General features: G+C 34.6%; 1 protein-coding gene across 1 annotated transcript in view; it reads left to right on the top strand.

The window, feature by feature from the left end:
- adgb (androglobin) overlaps positions 1-12,990 on the top strand; it is a 50,395-nt gene that overhangs the window by 35,597 nt on the left and 1,808 nt on the right. The window contains exons 24-33 of the mRNA XM_028440343.1: positions 2,025-2,156; positions 4,499-4,652; positions 4,748-4,938; positions 5,004-5,170; positions 6,924-7,075; positions 8,017-8,128; positions 10,735-10,892; positions 11,750-11,905; positions 12,573-12,645; positions 12,729-12,792. Of these exons, the coding sequence (XP_028296144.1) occupies positions 2,025-2,156; positions 4,499-4,652; positions 4,748-4,938; positions 5,004-5,170; positions 6,924-7,075; positions 8,017-8,128; positions 10,735-10,892; positions 11,750-11,905; positions 12,573-12,645; positions 12,729-12,792 (1,359 nt within the window). The remainder of the gene's footprint in view (positions 1-2,024; positions 2,157-4,498; positions 4,653-4,747; positions 4,939-5,003; positions 5,171-6,923; positions 7,076-8,016; positions 8,129-10,734; positions 10,893-11,749; positions 11,906-12,572; positions 12,646-12,728; positions 12,793-12,990) is intronic.

The following is a 12,990-nucleotide window of genomic DNA, read 5'->3' as shown; positions in this document are numbered from 1 at the left end:
AGATATTTGTTTTTAATGTATTTTACAGCTGACATTAGAGATGCTAACGGAAAGCACACAAGAGGAAGGTTAACTTTTATTAGGTTATAAAAATGAAAGTGTGTATGTGTATCACATACACATATATATGTATATATATATATATATATATATATATATATATATATATATGTATATATATATACTTATACACCGTAGTGAGTTGTATTTCATAGTTTCAGGGGGATGAATATGTTGTTTCACTGATATTTGTTTAATCAACAAATGTTTTGTAGATTAATTTGACAAAAAATTAGATTGGTTTCTCCAATAGTAGGCTGATTATTTAAATAAAGCAAACAATAAATAATAATAATATTTTCTTAATAAATATAATATGATATATAATAAATACATTTATATATAATAAATATATTTTCTTGTGTGTTACAGATTATTATTATTATTATTGTTTTGAATTAATATGTATTATTCTTCAACAGGATAGGTACAATTCAGGAACAATTTCACTGTAGGGCTGCATTATATATGAAATTAGTTAGTTTATTTTTATTTTTTTTCATTTTTTTAACAACTATATATAAATATTTACATGTGAACACATTGTCATTTTAAAGACAAAAAGAAAACAACACATTTTTAAATAAATAAATATGTAAGCAATAATCTATGTGAACACCTTTTTATTAGGTTTTTTAAGTGTGCCAAAATTGGGGGGAGGGGTTAAACGTCTGAAGGGGGACGGGACTGTGATACATTTGAGAACCACTGTTTTAGAGGATAAAGAATAACTGCAATTGAATTGGTCACTGTCATCGTAATTGAATTGTAATTGAACATGGGTAATGGGAAATGTAATTGTAACTGAAAAAAAATGTAGTTGACCCCCCCATGTAATTACTGCCTTTGAGAAATATGTGCCTTTGCTGTAACTACATGATATAGAATGACCTCCTCTTTATGAGCTGCAGCCTTGGTTAGTAGCAGCCTGTGGGGCTGAGCACCGACTATTTTCCACAATGTCTTCCATCTTTTCCCAGTGGTACCATCTGCTGTTTATATTCTCCTCGTTCCAATGGGCTAGCAGCGACTGCCCAATGACCTGCTGCCTGGGGATGTATGAAAGCTCACTCCTTGAGTGTGTGCGCGTGTGTGAGTGTGTGTGTGAGTGAGTGAGTGAGTGAGTGTGTGTGTGAGTGTGTGTGTGAGTGAGTAAGTGAGTGAGTGTGAGTGTGAGTCGTATATAATGCAAATAAATATGCAGTTCAGTTTTGGGAATTAGGGTTTGGACGATAGACAGACTTCACGATGCGTTACAATATATCAGTGTTTTTCAACCTTGGGGTAGGGACCCCATGTGGGGTCGCCTGTAGTTCAAATGGGGTCGCCGCCTGAAATCTCTGGTAATTGAGAGAAAAAAAGAATTACGGAGTAGAAATAGATTTTTTTTATTGTTATTCTTTTTCAAATTAAAACAGCACACCGTCTTAGACTGTTTTATACTTTAACTTTATGAAATGTTAATCTAATTATTATTAATAATAATAACAATAATAAGAATAAGAATAAAATAAAAGTTAAGACCAAAAAAGTTAAGACTAAAGAAATAAAAATAAAAAATCAAGACTGAAGCTAATAATAATAATAATAATAATAATAATAATAATAATAATAATAATAATAATAATATTACTATCAAAAGTTTAGACAAAAAAAAATCAAGACTAAAAAAATAATAATGATAATTAAAACAACAACAATTAAAATTACAATTGTGATTTTTTTGGGCGTTTTTTCCCACTGGCTCTAATCTTCTTCTGGTTGGATTTTTAAAAAATTGATTTGTGTCGTTAAAACTATCTTAAACAGATCAGATACATGTCGCATATGGGCAAAGACATATATTTGCTATCGAAGATATATATTGTGATGTGTTAATATCGCAATATATTATCAAACTATTGTCCTCAGACAGTAACGCTGGAATTGTTTTATTCAATGTGTTTTTTTTGTCTTCTCCACAGATACATTGTTGACAACTCAGAGAAGAAAGCCGAGCTTTATCCTTTTCAACAGGACGAATGGAGCACTCTCACCTACGCTGATTACTCTGTTACTATTCCAGAGACGGCCAACTCATGGCTCCTGGTGTTCAGGTTCGTTCCACCGTCATCACTTAAATGTCACGCTTGTCAGCGCGAGACGTTTCCTTTCTACTATCACAGCTTTGATCGATTCCTGGTGTACATTTTTAATGACGGTTTCTCGTAGAAGAAAGAAGTCAATGGTCTTCTATAGCGATCAAGAAAAGCATGTTTAAAGACAGACATGGGCAACTGGCGGCCCAGGGACCACATGTGGCCCTCAATCTAATTTTTGTGGCCCCCAAAGCACGTCTCCAAAAATTCCATTTTAAGAAGTTAGAAGGAACATAAAGCCCCACATAATACTCAAAATTACTCCCAAAACACACAAGTTGACAGTGAAATGCACAAAAATATACAAAAATTAAAAAAATGACAACAACAGACAGAGCAACCACTTTAACTAGATTACTACAAAAACACACAAAAACGTCAACACATTACAGAATAGCTCCAAAGACAAACTGTGAACAAAATGATGTAAAATGATTGGAAAATACAGAAAATGACAAAAAAAATGTATAGAAAGTGACCCCAAAAACACACAAATTGACAACAGAAATGCAGATAATAGCAGAAAAAAACCACACATACTCAGTAAAAACTGACAAAACAACGAAACCACAAAGACAAAAAATAGGACAAAACCCTTTTTCCCCTGGTATAATGCTCAGATCTGTCATTATTCTAAATGATGACATGAATGCTGATACTGTGGCTGAACGGATCAGGTACAATCACATTTGTGTGGCCCCTGCTGTGATGAAGTTGCCATCCCTGTTTAAAGGGATCGTCCACTCTTTTAACAAACATGACTTAAAACATTTGAAATCTAGTTATTAGTAGATCTGTGCCTAACAAAATGCATTATTTTGCACCATATTTGATTTATTAACCTTTAAAAATGGGGCTATTTTATCGTTTTAGAGCCTGTGGTCCGCCATCTCGAAATCATGTGATTGATGAGGTCACACGGCCCCAGTGCCAGGAAACATCCCATTGTTTTCTATTGAAGTAAAACATCCAGCCTGGTTTTATATATTTAGCAGCTTTTTTAGTCAAAATGACAACTTGTGCTGCTTTTGGTTGCCTTAAATAATCAGGAAAAGCTAAAGATGTCAATTCAAACCTCTTCCTTTTTTTTTTTTTCCCCCGAAAGAGAATAAAAACAATTGTGACCCATAAAGATCTGTGACCACTGGGGGCGACATTTCCAACTCTTTTTTCGTAGTAGACAATGAAGCAGAGAAGAAGAGCTCTCCTAAGGGACCTTTACTTACCTCTTAAACACGCTCTGGTGTCTGAAGTTAGTGAGTAAATCACAGACGCCCACCCAAAAGGAATTCTATTCTCAGGGTTTGTGTGTCTTTCGGTAAACAAAAGTTGTTGACATCGACGTCTTCAACTTTTCCTGGTTATTTAAAACATTGGTTCTCACACTTTTTTGGCTCGAGTCCCCACTTTATCTTATTTCTGAATCCAAGTCATTCCTTTGTCCGACTACAAAATTTTACTTAGAAAACTATATAGCTTAATGATGGACACATTCTAAAGAATATCATTTTGTAAATAAGCGGGGGAAAAAAAACAGTATTTAATGCAGTGGTTCCCAACCTTTTTTGGATTGTGACCCCATTTTGATATCAAGAATTTCTATATATATATATATGTATTTTTTTTTAAGGCATTTTAGTTGAACTAAAAATAAATTTCACAAAGTGAAAGTATAGAAATACAGTTGTAATTTAAAATTAATTGAAACTTTAAAAAAATCTATTTACGTTTTTCTGAAATTTCAGGCTACCCGACATGGGGTCCCGACCCTAAGGTTGAAAAACACTGATTAAATGCCTCCTGAATAGATTTGTTTCTATAGTTTTTATCATTTCTGGTCATGTCATGCCTGAGGAGGGAACAAGACTGACATTTTATTTGTTATATTTCCACCCCCTGTAGTGCCATTGCGTACCCCCATTTGAGAAACACGTATTTAGATCAATCAAAAGCCGCACAAATTGGCATTTTGACTAAAAAAGCTACTAAATTATCTAAAAACTACTAAATTATCTAAAAATCAGGCTGAATGTTTGACTCCAATAGAAAACAATGAGATGTTTACAGGCAGTGGGGCCGTGTGACATCATCAATCACGTGATTTCAAGATGGCGGAACACAGGCTCTAAAACTGTAAAGTAGTCCCATTTGTAAAAGTTAACAAAACAAATATGGTGCAAAATAATGCTTTTTGTTAGGTATAGATCTAATAATGACATTTGAAAGGTTTTAGGCCACACTTGTTAAACCAGTTAATCTTTAATCTGTTTGGTTCTATTTATGTTTTTTTTTTTTTCCAGGGAGGTGCTCATTGTTCCTGAAGAAATGTTGCTGGTACCAAACATCTCTTGTCCGCTTCCTAACGTCCTGCTACGTGTCATAAATAACGACACGGGCAAGGAGCTGGACTTGGTTTGCAACAAAGTACCACCACATATCTATCAGCCCAATAAGGTCAATATTTCTTGATTTTTGCACATATGCTGCGTTTTAGACTCTCCTGAGGCAAACGCCATCAATATTTCACCTTCTCTTCTCTCCTTTCCCAGCTTGGTTTTACTTTTGTCGCTGACGTTATCACGCCCGAAACACCTCCTGTTGGTGCTAAATGGAGAATGCGCCTGATTGGCTGCAAGAAGAAAGATCTACCAAAACTGTCCAATGGGAATCAACTTAGTTCATTCTTAGCGAAGGAAGTACGGGATTATTACATTCCGAAATCCAACTGTCTCATTTGCCGGTGAGAAAAAATGAATCAAGAGTTGTTGAGACATTGTCGTTTTCTGACTTACAGTTTTTTTATAGTTACTGTGTGCAGGTGACAACAGACGTTGTTGCCACGATTCAGTTTGAAACTTCCAAATCAGACGTGTTGGTACGTCTGTCTGTGCTGGACCAGGAACAGGAAGTAACCAGCAACACTGGGAAGGGATTGGTGGTCCTTCCTGTGGTCTTCTTTCTGGCCAATAACGGTGAGAAATCTTTTAAGTAGGGATGCACAATATTGGATTTGTGGCAATATGGCAATATTATACAACCAATGCCTGATATTCTGCGGACTCTTTATCATGTGTGTTGTGTTCTAAATGTCACATAAACTTCTATACATTACAAACTCAATGAGTATATACCGTACTGTCTACTATAGTATATACTAAAAGTATGATTAGGATGATGAGCATTCCCACTGAATCACACTGAGGCTAAAATATATACATTGATTCTCCACCTTTGAAAGTTCTGAAAACAATTTTAAATTAATTTTAAATTATTTACAACGTGCAAAATGTTTTTTTTTACTACCCTGAAAAAATCTGTATTTTTTTGTTGCTAAACTGTCAAATGGTAGAAGTTCTAACATCTATTGTTCCTCACACCATCCTCACAGTCGATGGTCAGTCACTAGTTTATTTAGATACTATTTAAACCATAACATCGTGAAACAAAACCAGCGTGAGCAGTTTTATACGAGCTAAAACATCCACAGACTGAATGAAAACATGAGCAGGACCAGAAAACTGATGAAATAAATCCTAAACAGTCCTATTGTGTGAGGAGACCTGGTCCAGGACCTGGGGAGGGAAACCAGGTGCAGCGGACTTCAGTTCTCGCTCTAATTTCTCCATAAATATCACACAAACATGTTAAAAAGAAAAAAAAAAAACAGAAAAACGCTGTTTATCTGGTTTTTGTATTTTCTGTATTTCTGTTTTGGTTTTAAATCATAAAAACAAAATAACCACACTGTTTATTTGTTATTTTGATTTGGTTTTAAAACAGAATAACCAAAGAACGAAGGATACACAAATTCCTAATGCTATATAAACAGCCACGAGAACAAAGTTAGCTCGCTAAGCTAACATACCTTATGAAGTGGTCGCTACAGCATCAGCAGACTCTGCTCCTCCTGACCACAGACGTAGCTTTAAAATCCACTTTTTACGGCGTTGTTCTGTGAGCTTTTTACATTTCTCATTCTTGTGAACGACAATCTTCGGTACTCTATAAAATCTCTTTTTCTTTTCTCGGTTAGAACGATTGGAGCATCCGTAAACTATACAAAATATGGGCATTTTGATCATTTCAGATGCCAGATTCTCAAGTTTCCTGCTCTCCATCTGAATTTAGCGCTCTAGCTTTGTCGCGATGCAGCAATGTGTGATGTCACGTGAATCAACAGAGCAGGTCATAGACATATACACATTACAACAGCTCTCGGGTACGTTCAATAGCACAAACGTTAAACAATTACACCACATTATATAATATCTATGGAGCAGACTCCTGTTCACTGTCAGTTGATAGCCAATCAGATATCTTCGATTAATACAAAGCTCCCCTGTACACAGTAGGCACAGTAGGTCAGCTGGGGGGCACTGCCCGCGAATGCCCCCCCATGACGCCGACACTGAGTAAAGTTATGATTGAAAGCATTAAAGATAAAATTCTAATATAAGACCAAAAACATCTACAAACACAATAGCTTTTACCTATCAAAATATATACACAGTATGCACTTAAAACACAATAAACATGTCACAACCATTAATATTATTGCAGCAGCAACAAGAACAGCTGCAGCAATAATAATAATAATAATAATAATACACTATTTCTAACAGAACAGCAAGTTTAAAACAGCAGTGCTGTTTTTTGGAATAAGAAGCTTAAAGAATGTGATATTTGGAAGGTTATACAGTAAATGATACAGTAATGTTCTCTCAGACACAGGTCCCAGTGACTCAGAACAAAAGGATCAGGACGGCTCCCCCAACAAAGCCTCCCCCAGGGAAAGTGACGATGGAGACGACGGGAACGCTGAAAAATCATCTGTTTCCTCCTCTGACCACGAGCAACTTTCTCCCTCTAACACAAAGGTGGCTAACGCTAACAACTCTGTTTATGTGTGCTAACTGCTGCTGCTACATTTCACTGCTGATGCTCATTTGCATGTGCATCCCACTTTACCTCCTCTCTGCGTTTCTCACACACTTACTCTTTAAATCCTTTGGTTTTCTTGCTTAAAATCATGCTGCATACGTCTCAAACAATGTGGTTAAAATGATTTATTACTAGTTTATTTACGTTCGTGTTGGTGCCTCTCGCATCACTATCAACAAAGTAACAAATTATTTTTGTTTGTTTTTAAACACAATTATTATTTAAATTTTAGTTCAGAGATGGGCAACATTTGATATGATCCGATGGCCAAATTATCAATATTAATGTCAGAATTTGGGTTTGTTTGTATTTTTGTTTGTTTTGTTCATTTTTGGTGTATTATTTATTGATATTTTGTAAATATTTCAGTAATTTTTTCATATTTTTAGTCAGCTTGTGCAATTTTTAGTTGATTAAATATATTCCTGAGTGCTTTGGTGTAATTTTTTGTCATTTTGTCAATATTTCAGTTATTAATATGTCAGAATTTTTGTGTATTTTTTTGGTAATTATGTCTCTTTTTTTAGTCCATTTGTGTAATTTTGTTGTAATTTTGTAAATAGTTCAGGTTTTTTTGTCACCTTGTGGTTGATTTTGTGTATTTCTGTTGTGATTTTATTCATTTTTGTGTATTTTTTGAGTCATTTTGCATTGGATATTTTGTGTATATACTAGTTGTCTAATCTGGTTTTTGGTCAATGTTGTGTATTTCTGTTGTTGTTAATTGTATTTTTGTTGTCATTTTGGTTATTTTTCTGTTATTTATGGAGTACATTTGGGAATATTTGTCATTTTGTATATTCTTGTTTTTTTTTTTAATATTGTTGTCCTTTTTTTTGATGCTTTGCGTGTGTGTGTGTGTGTGTTGTTTTTGCAGGTTCATAAGTACATGGTGCAAGCAGAGGTGCTTTATCAAAGCTGGGATTTGGATGAATTTTCTCTGTCTTTAATTCAGTCGCTTCAAGACTTGGAAAAGAGTGAAATGAAAGGTAAAAATCAAACATTTTATTTAATGTATTATTGTTGAATATTGCTTGTGATTTTGAACGGTAAGATAAGACCAGAGGCCTGTATTACAAGCCAAAAGAATTCAGATGCTTTAGCAGATCTGACAATCATCCTGTTGCCCCGCCCCCTCTGCCTTTAATCATTGTGTATAAATTGGATTAAGTTGAAACAAAAAAAAACTAAAAACAGTGCCTGGAAAATAAGTTGCTGCATGAGAGGAGTTCTTTCTTTCTTTCTTTCTTTCTTTCTTTCTTTCTTTCTTTCTTTCTTTCTTTCTTTCCTTGCTTCTTTCTTTCATTTTTACCCATCAGTATTGTCTCATTTATTTACCCGTTCACTTTCCACGATTGAAACTCTGCAAATGGCACATATTTGTTTTTGTGTTGTGTTGTGTTGTGTTGTGTGTGTGTGTGCGTGTGTGTGTCTCACTGCCCTAGATATTATGTCTCATGATATGCACACGACATCGTCTCCTCATAGAAACATGTCAGCATCTGATTTTCTATATTTTGGCCGTGGGTCCCTGTATGTATCAGTGTGTTCAGAGAACCCTCCTGTGTTTTACCAATAAGCTGGAGAAAATAGGTCAATGGGATGTCAAATGAAAGTTGGCTCTTGCCCCTTAGTGCCCTGGGAAATATCTCAGCAGGAAAGTGAATTAATTTCACCCAGTTTAAGTCGCTGAGGTGAGGCCGTGTCCTTGATGACGCGCCACACATAAGATATGAACACACAGCTTTTAAACCCTTTAAAGTCACACACAGGTGATGTTATTGTGTTTTATCCAGTGGTTCTCAACCTTTTCAGCCCGCGACCCCCAAAATATTTATACATCTGAATAATATCCACTGTTATCCAGGAAGTTTAGTATTATTTGGGCCATAGTATATATAGTCATCTTAAAGATGTAAATCCTTGTTTTAATCAGAAATATAATTTGTTAAAAGTGACCAAAAATGGTGGAAAAGTGGTGGAAAGGGTTTACAAGTCTTGATGGAGAAGTGGCAGAAATGCGAGTAATGTAGCAAAAATGCATTAAAAGGAGAAAAATATGGCAAAAAAAAAAAAATTGGTTGAAAGTGACCAAAAATGGTGGAAAAGATGGTAAAATGGGATTTTAAAAACCACAGAAACTGGTTAACAGTTGTAATTTAGAGTGGCTAAAAGTGATAAGTGTTATGAAGGATTCAAAGTGTCAATATTGGAACAAATAGTAGGAACAATTACTTTAAACTGGCAAATAATGGGCATGACAAATCATGAATGTGGTAAATTAGAAAAAAATAAGCATGAAAAATGTCAAAAGTGACAAAAATGTGTCAACAGTTGTGACATTAGGTAGAAAAGTGGTGAAAGGGTTGAAAAATGTGGCAAGAAAAAGAAATGAAAATGGGTTAGAATATGGCAAGTTTTATGTAACTGCAGAAAAATGGTTTAAAAAAATCAGCAAAAAATGGGCTCAAATTGTTAAAATAAATTCCTATTTTCTTGAAGGCATCTGGCGACCCCCTCCCAGTGCCTCCCCTGGTTTAATCCACATCTTTTTTTTTTTTTATATATATATAAGTATATTTTCTAATGTATTCTAATGACAGCTCTTCATGTCTCGACCCTTACCTGTAAGTACAGCTATAAAGTGACTCTCCAACATTGAATTCATCTTAAAGTGCAGATAACGGTAACTCAGTGAGCGTGTGCCTAAGCTCTGCAGGCGGACTAGCAGGGTACTGGATTAATGATGGATTATTATGACATCCCTATTTCAAAGACATGAGACTCACGCTTCCAGCCTTATCTAAGCTGAGTAACGTGTGTTTCAGCTTTAAAGTGCAACACTGCCATCTAGCAATGGAAGTACCCACAAATCACAGCAACTGATGGGTTTACTGTTGGAATTCAGCCATGTGACAGCTAAATATATACATGGGTCAATGACGTATAGGGATTTAACCTCATCATTTTTTATAAAATAGGCATTTTTTTGGAAATTATTTGCAAAATTTTAGCTCATAGATGAGCAATATTCATCTCAGCAGGGCAACATTATCAATATTAATGTGAGAATTTAGAATGATGACCAATCTGATCATCAATAAAGGAAGGAACAAAGGTTTTTGTGTATTTTTGTTATTGTTTTGTGTGTTTTTATTGTCATTTGGTATATTTTTGTTGTCGTTTTTGTTATTTTCCCATTAATTATGGAGTACATTTGTGTATATTTATTGTCACTTTGTGTTTTCTTGTTTGGTTTTTGTTGATTATTGTTGTTATTTTGTGTATTGGCAATTTTTCTGCAATTTTCTTTGTTGTTTAGAGGAATGGAAATAGAAAATAAAATACTTTGACTATAATAAGTCAGAAAATATGCATGATATTTGGACACTTTGAATAACAGAATAAATAAAAGAAATATTTTAATAAGTAAAATTTTTTTAAAAATCAACAAAAAAAATCAAAGTGAATGCATAAGTTACTACATATTTGGTATCTTTTTATGCATTTAAAGTTGTTTTCTACTCAAAGAAATGCAGTTGGACAGAGTATTTAGATGTTTATCACTCACTCAATGTTTATTTGGACAATTTAGAATCGAAGGATGCGGACTCGAAGCGTTCGTCCACTACCGCGTCGAAAAGCCATGATGGTCACAAGTCTGGTGCACCCAAAGGTTCCCACAAAGGCAAAGGGAAGAAGGGGAAGGAAGGGGCCGCTGCTCTCTCTAAATCTGGCTCCAAACTGCAAACGGTAACGTTATGTACTCACAACATGAAAAAAACCCTGAAATATAGTGACTTCCTGTTCAAATGTTTAGGAAAAACACACAAAATGGTCTTCTTTTGATCTAAATATAAAGTATGAGTCACTTCATCCGCCCATAGAATAGATTATTTTGTACCCAATATTAACCCGATAAACACTTGTAGGGATTTGTGTGTTTGTGGATGATACAAAACATAATTAATGATTAAATGCATTCTTTTTTTTTTTGCTGGTAAGAAACATACCAATCAAACAAATGCAACATCATTCACAAACAAATGCATTTTGTTTCGCAAGTAAGAAACGCATCAATCAAACAAATGCAAATTTCATTTTCCAAATGCCAAAAAAAATTCTCACAACAAGCGCACAAATTTTAGGCAAAACAATAATGTATTAACTGTTATAAAATAGTTTACATATGTTTAAAATAAGCGTAATAATGCAATAACGAGATTATGTGACAAAACAGGAAACGTTCATAAGTAGAACTGCTATGTATTAGTCTATGTGCTACCTTTTCTTAACAAAGAGTTTTATGTTTGTTGTTTTGTGAGTTTTTAGTCATTTTGTGTAATTTTCTGACATTTTGGTATTTTTTGGTGGCTAGTTTATATGTTTTTGTTCTTACTTTGTGTGATCTTGTTGTCATTTTGTGTATTTTCTGTCTTTTTATGTAGTTCTGTCATTTTCTGAATGTTTGTTGTCAATTTGTGCATTTTTTGAGTCGTTTTCTGAATTTTTGTAGAGTAAATGATTATAAAGTCTTTGCCACACGTTATAGTGTTTTATTATTCTTTATTGTGTGTGTGTGTGTGTGTGTGTGTGTGTGTGTTTGGCAGAGCCTGGACCTGACCAAGCCAAACTGGACACTGCGTGTTGTAACGGACACGAGCCAATCAGAGAGCATGGAGATGAAGGAGGACAGAGAGAGAGAAGAGGAGATCAAAGCCATGAAAGAAACCTGGGAGACATCAGAGCCAGGACGGGCTGCCAAGGTAACGGACTTAATAAACACTCAATAAAAATAAAATAAAATAAACACTCCTGTTTAATGGCCGCGTTGCTCTCTCATTCAGTCGTTTTCTGTATTTTTGTTTTTATTTTGTACATTTTTCTGTTATTTTGTGTAATTTTATTTCTGCGTTATCTTTCCAGGGTCATTTTATATGTGTGGTTGTTCTGTGTTTTGTAGTCATTTTGTGAGTTTTAAGTGGTTGTTTTGTGTGTTTTTGTTCCTATCTTGTGGGGTTATTTTGTATGTTTAATGAGTCATTTTGTGTATTTATCTGTCATTTTCTGAATTTTGTTGTCAATTTTTGCTTTTTGGAGTAATTTTTGCTGTTTTTGTAGTTGTTTCCTGTATTTTTCAGTCTTGTTGTGTATTAGTTGTCATGTTAAGTGGTTGTTTTGTGTGTTTTTGTTGCTACTTTGTGTGCCTTTGTTTACATTTTTTGCGTCTGATCATTTTGTTTATGACAACTATCTATTTTTAGGTGACGTTAACAAAGCTACGACTCATTAAAACACAACATGTGGGGAAAAGTATATGAAAAATATAGTGATATTTTCATGAACTAATAAAAACAATACTGTGATTTCATCACATGGGATGAAATCCAATCAGAACTCATGTGATCATGTGATTTTTTTAATCTTCCCAAGGCTTCAGAGTCTCGATCACGTTTTTTAAACCAGGAAAAGGAAAAAGCAGAGAAAACTGAAAGCCAGGATCCAGGTAAATATGGACACTTATTTACACACACTTTGGGGATATTTTAACTTCAACAAGAATCCTTCTTCTGATTGGTTGCTTTCCAGATGCACTTAAGCCTGATCCCAGTAAAACATTTACTCCAAATACGGACTTCAGTCACTACACCAGGTAACAGACATTTGTAAATCTGTTCTTTTGGAGCAAACATGGACATGTTAGTCCTGCTATTCTGACCTTGAGTCTCCTGTGGCTCCTCCTCCTGTCTCTAATGTCCATCCCTCTCCTGGATAAATGAGCTGATATCTTGGCCTCTTCTTAATTAAAAAGCTATTTTGGGGACCCTTACGAGTCCATAGCTCAAAGAGA

The sequence above is a fragment of the Gouania willdenowi genome, chromosome 24 (assembly GCF_900634775.1).
Source record: "Gouania willdenowi chromosome 24, fGouWil2.1, whole genome shotgun sequence".
Classification (NCBI taxonomy): Eukaryota; Metazoa; Chordata; class Actinopteri; order Blenniiformes; family Gobiesocidae; genus Gouania; species Gouania willdenowi.
This window is presented reverse-complemented; position numbering and strand designations above follow the sequence as displayed.